At 49.2% G+C, this 20,733-nt stretch overlaps 1 protein-coding gene across 1 annotated transcript; it reads left to right on the top strand.

Moving 5' to 3' along the window:
• Positions 1-5,092: 5,092 nt before the first annotated feature.
• LEP (leptin) lies at positions 5,093-19,774 on the top strand. The gene is made up of 3 exons (XM_006771402.2): positions 5,093-5,116; positions 16,570-16,740; positions 18,256-19,774. Exons 2-3 carry the CDS (start codon positions 16,597-16,599, stop codon positions 18,613-18,615), a joined length of 504 nt encoding a protein of 167 aa, XP_006771465.1. The 5' UTR covers positions 5,093-5,116; positions 16,570-16,596; the 3' UTR covers positions 18,616-19,774.
• The last annotated feature ends 959 nt before the right edge of the window (positions 19,775-20,733 follow it).

The following is a 20,733-nucleotide window of genomic DNA, read 5'->3' as shown; positions in this document are numbered from 1 at the left end:
GAAATAGGTGAGACCCAAGAGTGATGAGACATTGCCTGGTGAGTGTGGTCTCATGGAAGCCAGCAGACCTCATGTGGGCTCTCTGTCCACCTGCGTGTCCTGACTCCACGCTGTCAAGCTGCAGTCTTCACCCCAGCCTGTCAAAGGTGAGCTCACGTGAATTCATTGTTGTATTTAGTCAGGTGTTTATTCCATGGGCAGTTATTGAGGGCCCACCATGTGCCCGGCACTGCTAAAAACTAGGAATATAAACATTTGTTCAAAGCTTCATTTAACAGCTTACAGAGCCCTTACTATGTGTCAGCCCCAAGGCTGGCAGACCCAGTTTTGACCCTCACGGAACTTGTGTTCTCATGATGGAGACCAAAGAGCAGACATGTTTGAAATCAACTAATTGATTGATTATAGCTTTTTATTGATGCTATGTAGAAATGCCCAGGGTGCTCTAACAGATAATAATAGAAAGAACGTCAGTCATTAGCAGAAAGAACTCTGACCGTTCATGAATCTGACAGGCATTTATGGAACACCTGCTAGAGGCCATGTACACACCAAAAGAACCAATCCAGGACACACGCACACACGCACACACTTCATTTGGGGAAATGATAGACACATTATTTAACTGAATTATCCAGTTGCTTTTTTAGTCCAAACTATAGGTCTGTGTAGACCTCTCCTCAAAGTGAGTTGAAAGGCATATTTCCCACAGAAGTAGCTGCTTGGTTGGGATGACCTAAAATCAAAATGGAGATTTAACCTTTGTCTGCCTTCCTTTTCCCTCAACAGGACACCACCAGCTGCTCCTCAAAGCACAGAGCTCTGTGAGGCCACCTTCTGTTCCCAGCACACCCACATGAGCCCACAGCTCATGGCTGTTGTCAAACTCTCCACTGGCAAACGGCAGAACCAGGGGCCACCTCAGCTGAGAACTGTAGCGTCTAATGATGTCACTCGCTGGGCAAGTCCCTTGCCTGCTCTGATTCTTAGGCTTCCATGTGTAACATGGAACTAAGACCTACCCTACCTCTTTCTGTGGGTTAAATCAAATGAGATCCTGAAAGTGCGTTGAGAAAGAAAAAGCCAAAGTGTTAGAATTACCTTTTTAAAAAAATTGTGAAAGTTGTCAGTACTTAGACCAAAAAAAAATGATTTTTAAGTATGACTATTTAATATTAAGTCAAGTTGGTTAGAAGCTTGATAATACAGCAGAGTTGAGTACTATAGCAAGCACTATTGGTTGTGTATCCAATAGCCATTTTTTTTCTCCTTCTTTCAAGCTCACAGAACCTGAATTCTTTCAGGTAAGGACAGAGCTTCGCTTCATCTACCTTGATCTACCCCAGCCCCAGAGGAAGGATTATGATTGGTCCAAATCAGTCATGAAATCACATTCCCTTTTTCTCGGTGATTGGTCTACGAATGAGCATATGTCCAGTTCTGGTCAATGAAAATAAGGGAAAATCTAACTTCCCTTCCCCAACTTGAAGCAGAATTTCAAGAAGAGAGGACATGATGCCTGAAGGGGTAGCATCACCTTGCAACTGTGAAGCAGTAAGCACAGGACACAATGGGGGGAAAAACAAAAGAACAGAAAGAGCAGGATTCTCAATTATGTCACCAAGTACTGCCCTTGCCTTCTTCCAGGCTTCTGGATAACCAAATGCTGTTAATGCTTAAGTCACTGTTACTTGTAGCCAATTACAAATTGGTGCAATCTCTAAGGAATGTAATTTGGCAATATATTTCCATTTTGAATGTGAATACCCTCTGACTCAACACTTCTACTTATCAGAATTGTTCACCGCAGATATACTCACACAGTGCTAAAATAAGTATATTTAAATAAATCAATTACAACATTTTCAGGCAACAATATCATTATATTGATTATAGTGCATCCATAAAATGAAATATATGGTGACTTTTAAAAGATTGGCACAACTCTCTGCATGTCAATAAGAAATTGTATTATAAATATGCTAGAGACCCAGTGTACAAAATTCATGCATGGATAGGGTCCCTAGGCCTGGCCAGCAATCAGGGCTGAACTGTGGGGTGACTTGCAGGGCGATCAGGGCCCCCACTCACATCTGTCTGGGCCTGGCACTGTCCACTCACCTGCTCCACCCTCCTGCCTCGGTCCCATTCTCGGTGCCCAGCAGGGCCAGCAGCACCTCCACTGCTGCCTGTTGCCAGCGCCACGTTGCTGATGCTTGCCATGTTCCATGTTGCCCCCTGGTGGTCATCACACAAACTCCCAGTCAGTTGATCTCCCGCCTGTGAGGACAATTGGCATATTAGCCTTTTATTATATAGGATTAAGTGAAAGAAGTGAGAGAATAATAATGGCTGAAGCTGGCTGATGCATACACAAAGATTTGTTATGCCATTTTTTCTCATAAATGCACTATAGAAATTTGAAATTTTCCAAAATAAAAAAATTTTAAAGCAAGGGCCAGGAACAATAGTGTGAATAGTATGACATCATTTGTGTATGTGTGTGTGTGTGTATATTTATGTGTTTTAAGGAAAATACAGGGTGTCCCCCAAAATGTATGCACACTTTTTTCTGATAGCTCAATTGATAGTTCTTTCTTTTCAGATTTAACACATTGGAATTAATAATTATTAAAATTATGTATACATTTTCAGGGATGCCCTATAGCTATATGGAGGGTAGAAAAAGAATATCCATGAAAGGACACACTAGAAATGGGTAGCAACCATTACATCTAGAGAGAGAAGTTGAGAAGATGGGAACTGAGTTTTCATATCTCTTTTGAATTTTTTTAAAAATAAAATATTTTGTTATATAATATTTTATTTGAAAATAATTTATATAATAATTTATTAATCAAGCAAATGCAAAAAAATAGGTAGACAGACAGACCACATTGCCATGTCCTCACAATGTGTTCTCAAGTGCTGCTTGATGTTCACACAGGAACTCTGGTCCCAATCCACCCCATGACCCTAAAGAAGGTAATTCTGAGACAAGTCATCTAAGGCTGCCAAGGTCCCTGCAAATAAGCGAAGTCCCTACTTAGAACCAACTTACAAAGACATTGGGGATAAAGAAAACTTCATTGTAGTAAGTGTTACAGCCTGTATATGAGAAACAATACAAACACCATTTCTGCCCAGCCGGTGTGGCTCAGTGGTTGAGTGAGACCTATAAACCAGGAGGTCACGGTTTAATTCCAGTCAAGGGCACATGCCCGGGTTTCAGGCTCAATCCCCAGTAGGGAGTGTGCAGGAGGCAGACAATCAATGATTCTCTTTCATGATTGATGTTTTCATTTCTCTCCCTCTCTCTGAAATCAATAAAACATATATTTTAAAAAACCATTTCTGTGTAAACTATAAAATTTCTCTTTAAAATGTAATTCCATTGTAGACGCTTTTTAAAAACAGACAGGCAAAAGAAGACATTAAAAACCTTTCCTAATCCCACTCCCTGTCGTGACAACATCTTCAGTGTGAATGTGTGTGTTGACACATGTGTGATTAAAAAACACACACCCATTTTGTAATTTGATTCTTTCCAGGCCTCAAAACTGTGTTTCCCACATCATTAAATATTATCTTACAACACAATTTTAATGTGTGCATATTGCTCTCATGTGTGTTTTCAATAATCTTACCAAGTTAGACATTTAGTTGGCTTCCCACCTTTTGGGTCAAGTGTAATTATAAATCATAGTCAATGCTAAGAATTTCTGACTTTCATAATTTCCTTCCTTTCTTCTATAAGTACTTATTAAGAGCAAATCAACCAGGCTCAAAAAAAAAAAAGGCAACTCTAAAAGACTTTTTTTTTAGATATTTGGAGAAATTTGAAAGTATAAATTAGACCTTTCATGATGTTAAGAAATTACTGTTGTGTGAGAATGGTCTTGCAGTTCTGTAGAAATGCCTCCTTATCTTTTAGAGATACATGCTGAACACATTTAAGAATAAAGTGTCAAAAAAAGAAAAGAATAAAGTGTCATGATGTTTGTAATTTGCTTTCAAATATTTTAGCCAACAAACAGAGCAAATCAACCAGGCTCAATACTCATTGTTAAATATGGAAAAATACTCATTGTTACATCCATTGTTAAATGGATATATTGCCTACTTATCTGTATGCTTGAAATTTTCATTTAAAAAGGTCGTAAGGATGAAACACTTTGTGCAAAGCACCAGGCTGTGAACTGAGGGTATAGCAGTGAACAGACCGGCCCCGCCGCCTGGTGGCGCACACAGCCTAGGGGGCATGTTTCCATCAGGGAGTCTCCGATGCAAGGTGACTGGTGAGGTCCTGTGTGAACCTGCCTCCCTGGTCCCCTCCACACCATCATCACTGCATGATTTCCCAAGTTTTAAAAATCTACCCTCTCGGTGGCCTTGAGCCTGGAGGATTCACTAATACCTCATGTAAAAAACCCAGCTCTGTGGCCCTAGCTGGTTTGGCTCAGTGGCTAGAGCTCCGTCGGCCTGCGGACTGAAGGGTCCTAGGTTCCATTCCGGTCAGCACAAGCCCAGGTTGCAGGCCCGATCCCCAGTAGGGGGCGTGCAGGAGGCAGCCAATCAATGATTCTCTCTCATCATTGATGTTTCTCTCCCTCCCCCAATCCCCCCTCTACCCCTTCCTCTAAAAGCCAGCTCTATGGTGCACGGTGCCCCTGGGGTCCAGTTCAGCAAACTTTCCTTGGGTACCCACGTGTGTCTGGCACTGTAAGGGTACCAGCCCCTACTCTCCCCTTACAGCCTAGGCTAGGAGGGGCAACAGGTCAGCTGGAGGGAGGGAGGGGTGGCTGGAAGGGTGCCTCAGCCGGCTCAGAGGAGTCCCCTACTGCTGCCAGCCGGGACCTGGAGGATTTTTCGCTCCTCCCAGCAGTTCCCAACTTTCGGGGGTACCCGAGGGTGTGCGGGTGGCTTCCAGTGCAGCAGAGTCCCTCCCTCGAGGCTCGGGCCCGAGCCGCGGGGCCCAGCGCTGCCCACGGGGTGGGGCGGGAGCTGGCACTCGGGTGCTCCGGGCAGCTGCGGACAGTTGCGCAAGGTGTGCCTGGGTGGCTATAAGAGGGGCGGGCAGGCATGGAGCCCGGAGGAATCGCGGAGCAGCTGCGAGGTAAGGCCCTGGGCGCTCCTTTCTCCTTCTCCGCCGGTAATTCTTGGCAGGCCTCATCCTCCTCCCCACCTCGCCCCCGGGGAAACTGAGGCGGGCCAAGGGCAGGGCGGAGGGCTTGGTTCTGGACCATGGTAGATTTGCATAGTTCTAACCAGAGGAAAGGCTGCTGGGAGCCGGAGCGTTGGATTTGGGGCTGGGCTGGGCCGGGCTGTGCCCACGGGGCAGGAATCTAAGCTCAGGGAACCAGCCAGGGTCCCGGGAAATGGTCGCAGCCGCCAGCCCGGCCGCTGAAATGCTTTGGAAATTGCCTTGAGCGCGTTCATCCTCCAAGATCAGGGTACCTCGCTCCCACCTGGGGGTCAGGGATGAAGTTGAGGGTTTAGGGGACATGAATTGGAGTATTCAGTTTCTGAGGACTTGATACAGCCTTGTTCTGTGGATAAGAATTAAGGCAATTTCCAGCGTGTGGCTCCGTGGTTGAGGGTCGACCCCTACACCAAGAGGTCACCTTTGGATTCCTGGTCAGGGCACATGCTGGGTTTTGGGCTTGATCCCCAGTCTGGGGCTTGCATGAGGCCGCTGATAGATGTTTCCCTCTCAATGTTTCTATCTCTCTTCTCTCTCCCTCTCCCTTCCTCTCTCTTTAAAATCAATTAAAACATCTACTGTTATGAGGGGAGGAAAAGAATTCAGGCATTAGTTCCCAGTGGGGGGCGTCCCCACCCCTGACTCTGAGGGGCGGTGTAAGGTGGAGGCCTAGGAGCAGGACCAGGAGGGAGCAGAGGTGCGGGAGGAAAGGAGTCAGGAAGAAACCAGATCTCCCAGAGCGGCTGTGCGGGTCTCACCGCCTCTGGCCTCGGAGCTGTGTACGTGGCCTTCTTCGGAGCTGAGAAGAGAGGGTTTCTCCGGGGCAGCGGGACCCAGGGTCGTGGGAGAGGCCTGCTGCTCACTGTTACCACTTCTCCGGGTGTGGTCGCCTCCACACTCCCGTGTCTATTGCTAAAAGATGGGGGCACTTCAGAAAAGTGAACCCTTAAATACAGTTCGACCCAAGGGTGGCAAGCGGCCTGGTTATCATTAGAGAATGGCACTCTGGAGAGACAAGATGATTATTTTTTGCTGGAAGGATGGTCTTCAGGGGAGGTGGGCCAGAGGGCAGGAAGTGAAGGCACCATGACGGGGAGCACGAGCGTGATGATTCCCCTTCGTAGGAGTGACCTCTGTCCGCTCCCTTGTGTGTGTTCTGCAGAGTTCTGCGGTGGGCAGCGGTCAGCTGGGACTGGTGGGAAAGAGGGGGTTCGGTCTGGGTGGCCTCAGAACCTTGTCGCTCCCATTCGAATGGCCTCATGAGCAGAAAAGCCATGCCGACTGTTTCTCTCATTGTGGTAGGGGGAGAAGGCAAGAGAAATATGGTGGATGCTTTTAGGTTTTTTTTTCCTTTTCAAGCAACTGAGGACACTGGGCTGAGGGGAACGCTTCCAGGTTGGCCAAAGGAGTCCTCATATTTTGTACATCTTATGCTCAAAATAACTCTTCTTGGTATTTGGGGGAAATATTTTCCTCCCCCTCTGTTCCAGGAAATGGCTCCAAGCACCAAGGACAGAGCCAGGGAAATTGCAATTAATTCGGCCCATCAGCCCCAGGCAGATGCCTGTCGTGTCTGAGTGGCCCATGCAGGGTACGGAGGTGGCCACTTGGGAGAGCTTTCCTCATAGAGCCCGAGTCATTGTCCCCACTCCAGCCCAGATGCCGCCCAGGGGGACATGGTGGCCAAGGAGAGAGAAGGGGTCCAGGGAGGTAGTGTCCTCGTGTTGTGTGCATCCTTGAATAGCACGCATGTGATTTAAAGGAAAATCGAGCCAAATTCTCCTGCAAGCACTGGATCAGTAGGCCCTCTCCCCACCCCCGGTAGGATTCCCGTGGCAGCAGCTCTGTTCCGGCCTGCCAGCCAAGGACCTTGAAATTCTTCTTTGTCTACACAGTCATCTCAGAGACTGTGAGAGATTGTTTCTGCTTAAAAACAACACACCTGAGGCCTGGGCCCATGGAATCCTTTGCACTATCTTCATGTGTGACAACAGAAATGTCTTGCCTCTCAGCAAACTGCATTTCACAGTCCTTCCTGCTCAGTTTGCCAGCTCTTAGGAAGTGGCTCTGTGATGGGTGCCAACGCCAACATCTCATCCCATAGACTATGCCATCCCCTTCTGTGCACACATTGCGTTTGTACTCTGGGGTGCCCAGGCTGAGGGTGCCAAGAGAGAGGGGGAAAGCCACAGGGAAGACAGGAGGGGCAAAGCAGAGATCTCTGAGAAGAGCAGGAGGCCCAGAGCGCAGGAGCCAGGCTGATGAACGGAACCAAGGCAGGGAGCACCTGAGAGGAAGTCAAGGTGGAGCGCAACCCAGGAAGCCGAAGGAAATTGGGGCCAGCGTGGTTCTAGAGGACACATACGAGGGGTAGGAAGCTGACCAAGGTCCCAGTGAAAGGGAGACCTGGATGCTGAAGCGTTTCCTGCCTTCATTAAGCAAGCTGTTAAGAGCGTGCTGGGTCCTGTGTTAACCTCCAGAGCTTTTAACCAGGAGGAGACAGCAGAAGCGTTGGATAAGCCCCCCACCCCCACCTGCCCCTCACTGCTGTCATCAGAAGGCTGTGGGCCAGCCTTGGCTCAGCACCCCCTTCCCTGACATAGAGGCCCCAACTTGGTCTGCCTTGCCCCCTAGCACAGAGGGGAGGGGAGGGGAGGGAGCTCACGTTTGGAGGTTTATGGGGGGAGCAGGAGGCAGCTTGTCTGTGGAGAGTGAGGGCAGAGGTGGGGAAGTCCCCAGTAGGGAGCGTGCAGGAGGTATTCAATAGATTATTCTCTCTCCTCATTGATGTTTCTATCTCTCTCTCCCTCTCCTTTCCTCTCTGAAATCCATAAAAATATATTTTTTTAAAAAGGAGAGCTTTAAGGAAATCCTGCTGGGCAAAAGTGAATTCTGGGGTGTGACATTAAGATGGGGGCAGGTGCCCTAGTCGGTTTGGTTCAGTGGATAGAGCCTCGGCCTGTGGGCCAAACGGTCCTGGGTTTGACTCTGGTCAAGGGCACATACCTCAGTTGCAGGCTCCTCTCCGGCCCAGGTCCTGGTCTGGTTTCCAGGACGCAACCAATCGATGTGTTTCTCACATCAATATTTCTCTGTCTTTCCTCTCTTTTCCATTCTCTCTAAAAATCAATGGAAAAATATCCCCAGGTGAGGATTAAAAAAAAAAAAAAAAGATGGGGGCGGGTGCCCAGCCAGTGTGGCTGAGTTGTTGAGCATCAACCCATAAACCAAGAAGTCACCAGTTGGATTCCTAGTCAGGGCACATGCCCAGGTTGTGGGCTCAGTGCCCAGTAGGGGGCGTGCAGGAGGCAGCTGGTCAAAATTTCTCTCTTATTGATGTTTCTCTCTCTCTCCTTCTCCCTTCCTCTCTCTCTAAAAATCAATAAAAACGTATTTTTGAAAGATACGATAAAGACCAATAGCTTCCACGTAGGCTTTTTTAAAAAAGATGAACCCTCATAGAGGTAGCTTAGCTTGGTCAGACAACAAAGATCAGGGATAGGAAATGTTTCATTTACTTATTCAATAAATACTTAATGATCACCTGCTCTTTGCCAGGCCCCTGGGTGATGCTGGAACGAGTGGCACACACACCACTCCTGCGCCTGGCAGGTGCCGCTAATTGATCAGGGCCCCCTCTCCCTCTGAGTCTGGGTGGAGCTTCAGACCCTCCTTCACACAGCGGCCCAGGGAGCCCCCTAACAATTGATTGGAGGTGACATAGAAATTGAACCTTATTTCTGATCCCTGATCTAAGGGCAGTTTCTGATGAACAGGAATTATATAACACCCCCCGCCCCCGCAACCCCCAACCCTGGCTACTGGTTAAGTATGCGAACATGATTTCTCAAATGAAGCTCTTGATTGCAAAAAAGAGAAAACCACTCATGCCACTTCTTGTTTTCCAAACTCCTGTATTTATTGTGACCAACATATAAAAAAACAGAATAGCCACAGCCAGGTGGCTCCGTTGGTTGGAGCATCATCCTGGACATCAAAAAAGTTGCGGGTTCAATTCTTGGTTGGGGCACATGCCTGAGTTGTGGTCTCAATCCCTGATGGATATGATATGGGAGGTAACCATAAATGTTTCTCAGATTTCTCTCTCTCTCTCTCTCTCTCTCTCTCTCTCTCTCTCTCTCTCTCTCTCTTCCTCTGTCTCTAGAACCAATAAACATATCCTTGGGTGAGGATTAAGGGGGAGAAACCTCCAGAATGGAGATTTTCAAGAGTGCATTGCCCATCGTAAGGGTGAATTTTATTTCTTGACTTTTGTGTCTCTTACTTGGGTATCTCTATGTCTCCTTGTTGAAAAATATATTCAGAAAGTTGAAAGCTGCCCTAACTGGCTTGGCTCAGTGGATAGAGCGTCGGCCTGAGGATTGAAAGATCCCAGGTTCGATTCCGGTCAAGGGCATGTACCTTGGTTGCAGGCACATCCCCAGTAGGAGGTGTGCAGGAGGCAGCTGATCGATGCTTCTCTCTCATCGATGTTTCTAACTCTCTATCCCTTTCCCTTCCTCCCTGTAAAAAATCAATAAAATATATTTTTAAAAAAGAAAAGGAAATTGAAAGCTACTCAAGTGAGTAGAAAGAGCATCACATACTGGAGTGAGGACAGGGAGGGCTGCCGGGCCTCATGAAGGCCCAGAACCAGCCAGGTCAGGCACCAGAACGAACGTCGAGAAGGAGCGCAGACAGTGACTGCAGCCTGCCGGTCTCTGGCGGGACAGACACTGGTCTCTCTAGTCTGCCCCATGCATGCGAGGTCAGCCATGGCTCCCCCCGTGCTTCTGAGCCCACAGCAGAGACAAACTCTCTGAAGCCCGACTTTAAATTCCTGGGAGAGGCTCTAATTGATCCAATCAGGGCACAGACACAGGAGCTGGAGGACAGACAAGGAAATGGAGCAGAGAAGAGCATTCTGGGTCTCTTGCCTACCATTGGTCATGCACATGTGGTCACCAGGACTCGTGTGTGTGTGTGTGTGTGTGTGTGTGTGTGTCCTGAGTATGGCATATCCAGCCTACAAAATCCCCATTATACATGGAATCAGGCCCAGCTCCTACATCTTACACTCCAGCCTCACACATTTCCACCATAGTGCTGAATTCTCCCAAACCCACCATAGTTTTCCTCAGCTCCACACTGTCCCTTGGCCTGGAACGCCCTCTTGCCCTCTTTCCCCTGGGAACTCCTGTCCTTCGGGTCTCAGTTCAGATGTTGCCCTCTGTGCACAGCTGTCCTCGCCTCCCCAGCGCCTCCCATCCTCTCCTTCACTCCCCGACTCCTATGCCCCTTCCCTCAGAACCCTCACCAGGTTGTGTTAAAATGCGTTGTTTACTAGTAAGATTCTGCCTGTTCCGCTGGATTCTGAGTAACTTGAAGGACCAGGATCCAATCTTCCGGTTTCTATTCCTCCTTTGTCTGTTCCCTGTCCCCAGATCACTTCCAAATTCGGGGAGCTATGGAGGAAGGAAGGAAGGAGGGGAGGGTGAGATGGAAGAACGGAGGGGTCCACAGGAAGAATTTCTGTGGGGAGAGGGCTTAGACCGCCCAAAGCTTTTTCCTCGTGATTAACAACCAGCACCACACTACCTGACCTGAATTCCCCCAGCATGCCCTGGGTTACCGGAGGGACGGCCTGATGGTGGAGAAGGGGAGTGATGATGCTTGGAGCAGAGATGACATTCCTCACATTCTTCCCTGTCCCCAGGGAGGGGCCCCTGAAGCCAGGGTGGGAAGAACACCCCAATGCTGCCAGGATGGAGGCTCAGCCTGTGTAGCTGCTGGGCCCCAGGCCCCTCACTGCTGTCATCAGAAGGCTGTGGGCCGGCCTTGGCTCAGCAGCCCCTCCCCTGACATAGAGGCCCCAACTTGGTCTGCCTCACGCCCTAGCACAGAGGGGAGGGGAGAGGAGGGAGCTCACATTTGGAGGTTTATTGGGGGAGCAGGAGGCAGCTTGTCTGTGGAGAGTGAGGGCAGAGGTGGGGAGGTGCCCGAGTGGACCTACCAAGTGAGGACTGGAGTGGAGGTGGGGGTGTCAACTGAAGATGATAGCAGTGGGGCCGGCGCCCATGACCCAGGTGAAGCCAGAGAGCGGGAAATTGTGTCAGGTCCATGGCTGGTTACCTGAGCCTCTCCCGCCGGCTTGGAGCCCATTTTCTGTGATTACATTTCATTACCTCGCGCTGCCCTGAAGGCTCCATTTTCTGGTTTTTCTCTTTTCTTCTTCAGTGCACTCCTGGCAGGGGATGATGGTGGAGAGGCTGGGGAGTGGCAGGGTCTTAATTAAAGGACAGCAGAGGAGAGAGAGTCCGGGGTGGGGGGGCTGTGGGTGGAAGGAGAGCTCAGAGGCAATGATCCCTTTGGCCCCCTTGCCCTCCCCCAGCGGTGCCCCCTCCATCTCCAGGCTCTCCTTATACAACCATCAGAGGAAAATGAAAGAGACAGGATGTTGTATCAACACTTCAGCAGTTCATCTTAGAAAAATGACAGCTCTTAAATGTTCAAAAATGCTTTGGAAACTTCTAGAGAAAAGAGGCTTTGCAGCCCAGGCTTTTCCCTCTCCCCTCCTCTCCTCAGCTCTGTCCACTCCCTCCTGTGACCATCCAACCCGCACTCCTAGGTCGACCGCCACAGTCCTCGTTTCTGAACTGAGACTCCCTGTCCCACCATCAGGGTATGGATAGACCCACCTGCGGTCCCGCCAGGCCCAGCAAGTCAGCATGCCCTGCACCCTCACTTCTAGACCTGTCTGCATGCTTTTTCCAATTCCCATCCTTGTCACCTGGTTAACACTAGCTGGAGAGTGATCAGAGCTCCCCACTTCCACAGAAAAGAGCTTCTCCCCATCCCACTCATGCCCACCCGCCTCCCTGCCTCCTCATTCATCACACCTCCATGCCAGCTGCCAGCCACCATCTCCGGAGCCCACTCCTGGGGCTTCCCCTCTCCTCCACCTTCACAACCCAATTTCTTCCCTCTCAGGGCCCTAATCAAATGCCACCTCCTCCAAGACACCTCCTTGATTTCTTAGCTGGAAATAATGGTGATAACAACTAACAAGAATTGGGGTTGGTTGGCCACGTGTATTATCTCATTTCATCCACATCACAGTCATAGGTGGGAATTATGGTTCATATCATCCCCATTTTATAGCTAAGAAAACTGAGTCTCAGAGAGGTTAATGAATTTTTCCAAAGTCCTGTACTCCAACTCAAACACAGTGCTGCCCAACTTGAGGGCTCAGCATGGTAAACAGGATGACTCCCTCCCGAGTTACCCAAGGCATGTTATCTGATTAAATGTTCTTCAAATGATACATGTAAGTAGTTGACAACACACAACACTCTGAAATACTACCTGGACTTCCTGGGAGCCCATCAGGAAGCCTCTTCTCTCCCCACTCCTGACTCCCACTTTCCTGTGGTTCCCTGTCTCTTTCATCTCTATGCCTGGCCCACAATGGGCCATCAACACATCTAGCTGTCAATCGTCAAATACACAGGGGTCCAAAAAATGTACACACACTCTGAATAGTTATAAAGGCAATGTTTATTAAAATACATTTCATTGTCAACATGTAATAGAATCAGCTGTTCAAGTGTGTATACATTTTGGGGATACCCTGTATAGTGAGTAACTATTATGTGTCAGGCGCCAAGCTCAATGACGTTGTAGTTGTTGTCTTGAATTATCCCTCCGCTCCCCACTCCCTAAACCCTGCTCTTCCCAGCCACTCGCCCATTATCGGGTCACAGCCAGGCACCCCACCCAGTTAGTGGCACGCCAGTGAATCACAGAAAACTCGATTCACTCTTTTCTGACGCCCATGTCTGGGCGTGTGAATTGGTTAGCATTAAGTTTGACCGCATTTATGAGATCCCAACTAACAGTGGCTTACCCAAGATGAGGTCGTGTCCCTCAGGCAGTCCAAGGCCAGTGTGGCATCTCAGCGCCACAGTGTCCTCGGAGACCTGGGCTCCTCCAGCTCCTACTCCCTATCCGTAAGGTGAGGCCGTGGTCCTCATGATCCAACTTGACACCAGAACATGGGCTACTGCACCCACAATTCACCTGTGGGGTGGAGGGAGGGATGAAAAAGGCAGGCGCACAACAGGAGAGCTGCCACATGTTCTTCCATTTGTATTTAATTGGCCATCGTTTAGTCACATGGCCATCCTAGTTGGAGAAGCTGGGAAATGTTGTGTTTATGCTGGGCGGCCACATCCCCATCTAAAGTTGGAGTCCTATTACTTGGGAAGAAGGGAAGACTAGATATTAGACAACTAGCAGCCTCTACTAAAAAGGTTGTGTGTGTGTGTGTTATGTGGTGTGTGTGTGTGTGTGTGTGTGTGTGTGTGTGTGTTACGTGTGTGAGAATGTATGTTATTCGCTGTGTGTTGGTGGGCCAGGTTCTCTCCATCACTTTGGTCTCAGATGGGCCTGTTACCAAGCCTGGCCTCGCCTCTTAGGAAGACTTAGCAGCAGCTTCTCAATTCCACGTTTCGAGGAACTGCCATTTATTTTCAGCAGCCACTGGAGCAGGAGCAGTGGTGACAGAGAGGGCTTGTAAACTGTTTCTCCGTTAAGGTAGTACAGGGTGGCCATTATGTGAGAGCAGCTACAACCAGAGTTAATCTGGTCGTAAATTCTCTTGGGAAGGAGGGCGTCATTAACACATAAATCCTGGGGAAGGATAGGACTCAATCTTGTGCGCAAGGGGAAGACCCAGAAACACCAGGGACCCTGTTGAGATGGCCCAGGGGAGGCAAGCAACCACGTGCTCGATTCATGGTTGGCTACAGGTAGTGTTGCCCACGCATTTCAAGCCCTGCCCAGCAATTACTCCATTCAAAACAGCTGGCATTTATTCTCCCCAGCCCACCCTTCCTCTCTCTCTCTCTCTCTCTCTCACACACACACAAATCAATAAATAAAATTTTCAAAATTTGATAATGGTTCTAATAATTCTGGCTTGTTTTGGGTGCTGCTGTGTCTCCAAGGCCTGTGCTTACACCAACAAGGGCTTTACAGGTTCGTGTCATTTGCCCTTCGAGCCAGGTGGTGTTATCAGTTATCAGATCCATTTTACAGATGAGAGCAGATGCTCTAGGGCATCTGCGGCTCCCGAGCCACACGCGGCTCTTTGGCCCCTTGAGTTGGCTCTTCCTAAGCCTTAGGAGTCCCCTAATTAAGTTAATAACAATGTACCTACCTATATAGTTTAAGTTTAAAAAATTTGGCTCTCAAAAGAAATGTCCATCATTGTACTGTTGATATTTGGCTCTGTTGACTAATGAGTTTGCCGACCCCACCCCATAACAAAGAAACAGAATTTCCAGAGGATGAGACCCACAAATCAGGATTTTTAAAAGATTCCCAGGTGATTCTAATGTGCAGCCAAGGTTGAGAACCACTGCTCTGGGGAACTTCAGTATCTTTCCCAGAGACACAGCTAGTAAGGGCAGCCCGCAGCTAAAACCCGGGACAGCTTGACGCTGCTACCATCGCTAAGGTTTGGTGGAATCACACTGGGGGATAAGCATTATTTGACTCTGTCCCACAGAGGTTTGGTGGAAATGTTTCTTCAGGTAACAAGTATCTAACAGGAGGAGTTTTAACTTTTTTAAAAGAACAAACAATCACAAACACATCTGAAGTGCCCCCTGCCAAATGACGGAGTATTTTTCATATTTGAAGTTGCTATGAGGGTACACTCTCATAGCTTCATCCTAGAGTGGGGAATTCGTTCCCAAGTGCCATGGTCCCCGAGTGCCAGCCGCCCTTGGCTGGACATTGGAGTGGTTAATGATTTGGACTTTCCCGTGAAGACGGGAGAAACTGGGCGTGGGGTAAAGGGAGCTCAGGCTTTTTGGGGAAGGCAGTTCTGAGTGTGAATTCTGGCTCTGCCACTTACCTGTTCGACTTTGGGTGAGTGAATGCATCCCCTTGAGCCTCATTATTCCCGTCTATAAAACAGATTTTAAGAAACATGCCTTTGATCAGGCATTATAAATAGTATATAAACAGACTGTTGATTTCTGTGACATTGGCAGGATGGGAATTATGTTAATTATGGCACCGATGGACAGAAAGTGTATTATCTGTTTTTATCAGGATCCAGATGAGGCAGAACCCCAAAAGCAGAGGTTAACGTTTTTGCTACCTTCAGACCTTTCACGCTAAAATTTATTTACATTTAATTGTTATTTCAGCCTCATCCACATATACTTAGCATGGGTCATCCGCCGCAGACTCACAAACATTTAACTTTATTACCTTTTGCTTCATTGTCTCGTGTATCTCATTAAAACTTTGTGGCTTCATCGAGGATCAGCATATTGTTAAATTTAGAATTCATGGTTCCAGGATGCTGAAAGTTTCAAACATTCTGGGGGGACATACTATATCTTCTCTCCTGCCTCTGTGCCGTTGCATCTGCTGCTTTCTTTGTGACTATGGCAACCACTTTCTACTCTTCCTAACCCCTACTCAGTCTTTAATACCCAGCTCAGGTGACACCTCTTCCAGGAAGCCCCCTCTGATCCCTGTGATATCTTGTACTTGTCTTTCTTGCAAAGCTCTTTTGTCCTGAGTTGGAATGGTCTGTTTACCTATTTGTCTCTCTTATCAAACTGTAAGCAACTTGAAGGTAGAGACCACCTGTGGTTCACTATTGTATCCTTGGCGCCAAGAACTGCCTGTGACATATTATCAGTCCTTCCATAAGTGCTGGTTGGATTCAGGTTCCCAGAGGGAGAGAGGGGAAGCGATAGAGCCAATGATATATGCCATATGGCCACATCAGCGGCTGCTATGAGAGTAATGGGAGGACAAGTGACATAATCTCTAACAATGGGGTAGTAATAGCGTACATTTCACAATACCTTTATAGCTCATTCACATGCATTATCTAATTTGATCCGTATGAAAGCTTGGAGATAGGAATACTTCAGGGGATAAAAGGTAGAGTTTTTAGCAGTTATGTGATTTGCTTAAAGTCTTACAGCTGGCAAATGGCTAGATTTAAACCAGACCTTAAAAGCCCACTCTCTTCCTCGAAGCACACAATGAAGTCACATCATCACCACTGCATCCATTTGCTCATGGTAGCTTACTGCTCTGCGGTCTACAGCCCAACTCCTTGTGGTTTTATTGACCAGGCCTCGCCTTTCCCTGAGGAGATGCTTTTTATTAATGCATTTCTAGATAATGAATTGTCTTTGACCCTAAGGAGATGATAGCCAGGGCAGAAAGCTAACCTCATTTTGATCCACATCCAGTAAGGTGGTTGGTAACAGGGCATATGGTATTTTCAGAGACAGCAGTAACATGTAATGTGTGGTTCCCTTTGCTTCCAGGCCCAAGACACACATCCAGGAGGGAAAATGCGTTGTGGATTCCTGTGCCGATTCCTGTGGCTTTGGCCCTATTTGTTCTACGCAGAAGCTGCGCCCATCCAGAAAGTCCAGGATGACACCAAAACCCTCATCAAGACGATTGTCACCAGGATCAATGACATTTCACACACGGTAGGGAGGGTCTGGGAGACAAGATAGACGAGTGGCCAGCCCATGGGGAAACTGGGTCCTCAGAGGTTAACCGAGTCCTCTGCAGTGACATGCAGGGGCTTTGGTGGCCTTGACTCCTCCTACTGTACGAGCAGCTGCCTCTTCTCTCCTGCTCTCATCAGTCCCCGCTTTCTTCCTTCTCTTCCTCCCTGACTGGAATCCTAGTGCCTAGGGCCGGAGGGAGCCATAAAGGTCCCTGGCCCCATTGGCATGTGACCAGACCCCCCTCTGGGATCTCCATGTATCTCTAGAATGTGCTGGTCAGTAGGTGTTTTTCCTAGTTCTGCTGAGCTCTGGCCCTTAGAAGGTCTCCCCATTAATGCGAGTCCTGTGGCCAAGGCCACGCTTAAGAGCAAATCTACCCTCTTCCACATACAACTTCTGGGCATTTGTAAACAGTTATCAATGCCCCTTGGTCTTTGCTTTGGGATCCACAGGCCTAGACCTTCAGCCATTTCCCACTTCTCTGTACACCTCTGCTCTCTATCTGCAAAATCTTAAGCTAGTCCCTCAATGTCTTTAAGCCTTGGTTTCATCATCTAGATATGGCACTCATGTCTAAGGGACTGTATCATGTCATATAGTCTTTATAAGGCCATTATAAGATTAAATTCAAGAAAGCAAGTGACCCCTCCCCACCCCCGCAGGACCAGAACCAAGTGTGCCCTCATTAAAGGTTTGCAGTTGTAGTTTTTGTAGTCCCCAGCCTTAAACGCCTGCTTTTTGCCCTGCATGGACTTCCACATCTCCTGATCACTGTGGACATCTGACAGTGGCCTTGGGAAGGGAGAAGTTAGGTGGCCAGAAGCAGGGACAGCTCAGAACAAGACAGAGTCTTGGACATTTTGCAGAGAGAAACCCTTAAGTTTCATTGCTTTCAAAATAGTCATTTGACAAGGCTGCACAGGAAATGTCCAGAGGGTCCCTGCTGTGGGTGCAGGGGGAGCTGTGGCAGTTGGGAAGGGGAAGCCCTCCTGGTAACCAGAGTTATTGGAGCAGAGGCGAGAAGCAGGACACTCGCTGGGGGCGGCCTAAAGGAGTGAGGTCCATGGAGAATCTGACTGGAAGGGAGGAATTTACCGGGAAAGGAAGGGAGTGAAGACAGCTGGGAGGGAGCGCTTATGGAAGATCTCGGTGCCTGGAGAAGAGACTTAATTCAGTATGGAATGGGAGTCACGCTGGCTCTAAAGCCGAGGCCATTCAGAGAAGGCACAACCGACCTGGGAAGGTTGGTCTGAAAGTGGAGGGCAGGGTGGTTTGGGAAGGCAGGAGGACAAAAAGTCTAGGAGGCCAGCTTAGAGGTTTGGCAGCCACCTGGGCACAAGAAATCAGGGCCCCGGCCGGGATGGTGCAGAAGAGGGAAAGGAAGCAACCTCGGAAATGAACCTGCATACTCAATGAAAGGCCAAGGGCTTTAGAGAAGGGACTTGCCTCCTGCCTTGCTGAGCTGTCGTTCTCCCTCTTCCTCCTGCACAGCGGTCGGTCTCCTCCAAACAGAGGGTCACCGGTTTGGACTTCATTCCTGGGCTCCACCCTATCCTGAGTTTGTCCAGGATGGACCAGACACTGGCAATTTACCAACAGATCCTCACCAGCCTGCCTTCCGGAAACGTGCTCCAAATATCTAACGACCTGGAGAACCTCCGGGACCTTCTCCACCTGCTGGCCTCCTCCAACAGCTGCCCCTTCCCCCGGACCAGGAGTCTGAAGACCTTGGAGGGCCTGGACGATGCCCTGGAAGCTTCCCTCTACTCCACAGAGGTGGTGGTCCTGAGCAGGCTGCAGGGGTCTCTGCAGGACATGCTACAGCAGCTGGACTTCAGCCCTGGGTGCTGAAGCCTTGAAGGCTTGGAGGGAGCCTGAGTGGACATGCTGATCCAGGCCTCCAGTCCCTCTCTCTCTCACTCCTCCAAGCCGCCTTCCCGAAGGTCAGTTCTGCCGGGGCTTGGCCACAGCCAGCCGCCAGTTGTTTGGGCTGAAGGACCCCCGAAGCACAGGACTGACAGCGTGAGCACATGCTGCCCCAGAGCCAGGGAGGGTCTGCACATCAGCCTTGAGAAGCACCAAGTTTTTGAATAAATGAACAAAACCCCAGCAAACAAAGACATGCAGCTCCATAGCAGGCTCCACCAGATACGCAGGCTCGCAAAGACAAGACCGTTCTGGTTGCCGGCACAGAGCAGTCATCTCTGCAGAACATGAGGACTTGGGAGTTTCAACCCGAGTCCCAGGGTGGACTCGAGGGCTGGCCCATCCAAGGGAGTCACTTCCATGGATGAGTTCAAGGGTCCCCCTCCCCCAAAACATCTGGCTGATGACTCTGGAGATTTAATGAGAGAACGACCCAGCACAGTGTCTAGTTCAAGGTAGATGTAAGTGAATCTGCTTCCCTTCGCGTCTCCATCAGCAACAGGCTTTAAACGCCAGTGATCCGGGACGAGGAGCCCATGGACACAAACTCACCTCCGTGTAGATGACGGAGGCCGAGTCTTTCCTGTGCACTAGCTCAGGTGGGGGCGGGAGGGGAGACCCGAGAAGAGGGGCAGTCAGGTGTGGCTGGAGAGCCTGAGTGGGTCAGGTGGCAGCTGAGGGAAGTGGCTGACTTCTGTATCAGTCAAGACTCCATTAGCTGCCAGCAGAAGGTGTTTGGGAGAAACTCAAGGAAAACTAAATAAAATAAAAAAAGAGAGGAGAAGAAAGAGAGAATGTTTTGGCCTGTGTTGCTGAGGAGTCTAGGCCATGACCCATGTCTTACAACACTCTCTTTGCACTTACCCCAGGGGGAAGGTGCTAGTGCCATGATCCGCCAGTCCCCCGCTGGCCTGAGGTGGGTAACAGAGGCTTGGGGGGGATGTGTTTGCCCCTTTGGTGGCCTCCAGGGACTGTCTGAGCTGCCTTGTTTCTGAGCAGCCACAAGCCTGAGCAGCCCCTGTGCTCCTCCCAGCCCCAGGGGCTCAGGAGGCCAGCCCACAGCAGTGGGTGTCTGAGCAGAGGCCTGGAGAGTCATTCCCTTCTCTGAAACCAGACCTTAAAAGCAGCAGGGAAGGGGGTTGTCCTTCCAGATCCTTTTCCACCCTTAGATTGTCCTTCCAGATCCTTTTCCACCCTCAGGCATCCTCTTGCACTCCCCTGAGGCAGCAGCTCACAGCTGGCAGTCTGAGGACAGCACCTGGCCACGTTCAACCTCCAAAGTCAGGACTTTAGCAGAGTCTAGTGAGAAAAGCATCAAATCAAGCCAGAAGGACCTTTCAGAAGACCCCAGATGCTTGCTTCACAGCATCATACAACCAAGAATTACAGCCCTAGCTGGTTGGCTCAGGGGATAGCGTGTCAGCCTGTGGATGGAAGGGTCCTGGGTTCGAGTCGGTCAAGGGCACAAGGGGATCGATTCCGATGCCGGCTCCATCCCCAGTGTGGGCGTGTAGGAGGCAGCCGATCAATGATTCTCTCTCATCATTGATGTTTCTGTCTCTCTCTCCTTCTCCCTTCCTCTCTGAAATCAATAAAAACGTATTTTAAAGAAATGACACTTCTTTTTTGCAAAAGGACAGAGCAATTTATTCCAGGCTTCAACCTCAGGATCTAAGTCTGGGATGCCCGACTACACAAATCCACCTGGGTTAAGTTCACGGGTACACTGTCATCCTCAGCCCAAGGGGTCCTGGCCCTGGGAGCTTACGGCCTCTGGCCTGAGGATGGGAGAACAAGGCTGTAAAGAAGGTAACAGAGGCCCCATGCTCAGCTCTCACTTCAACCCCAGCTCCCAGCCCAGAGGGTGCCTAGCGCTTAGACAAGCTCTGTAACCTCTTACCCTCAATGTGTCACCTGTACATGGGGAGAATAATACAACCTCCCTCATAGGCCTTCAGAGGGTTCAATGACAATACGTTTGGGAAGCTAGAAGCCCAATGACTGATATACAAAAAGCACTTACTAAATCATGTTGTTATTAGT

This window comes from Myotis davidii, unplaced genomic scaffold, assembly GCF_000327345.1.
Source record: "Myotis davidii unplaced genomic scaffold, ASM32734v1 scaffold705, whole genome shotgun sequence".
NCBI classification, from domain to species: domain Eukaryota; kingdom Metazoa; phylum Chordata; class Mammalia; order Chiroptera; family Vespertilionidae; genus Myotis; species Myotis davidii.
This window is presented reverse-complemented; position numbering and strand designations above follow the sequence as displayed.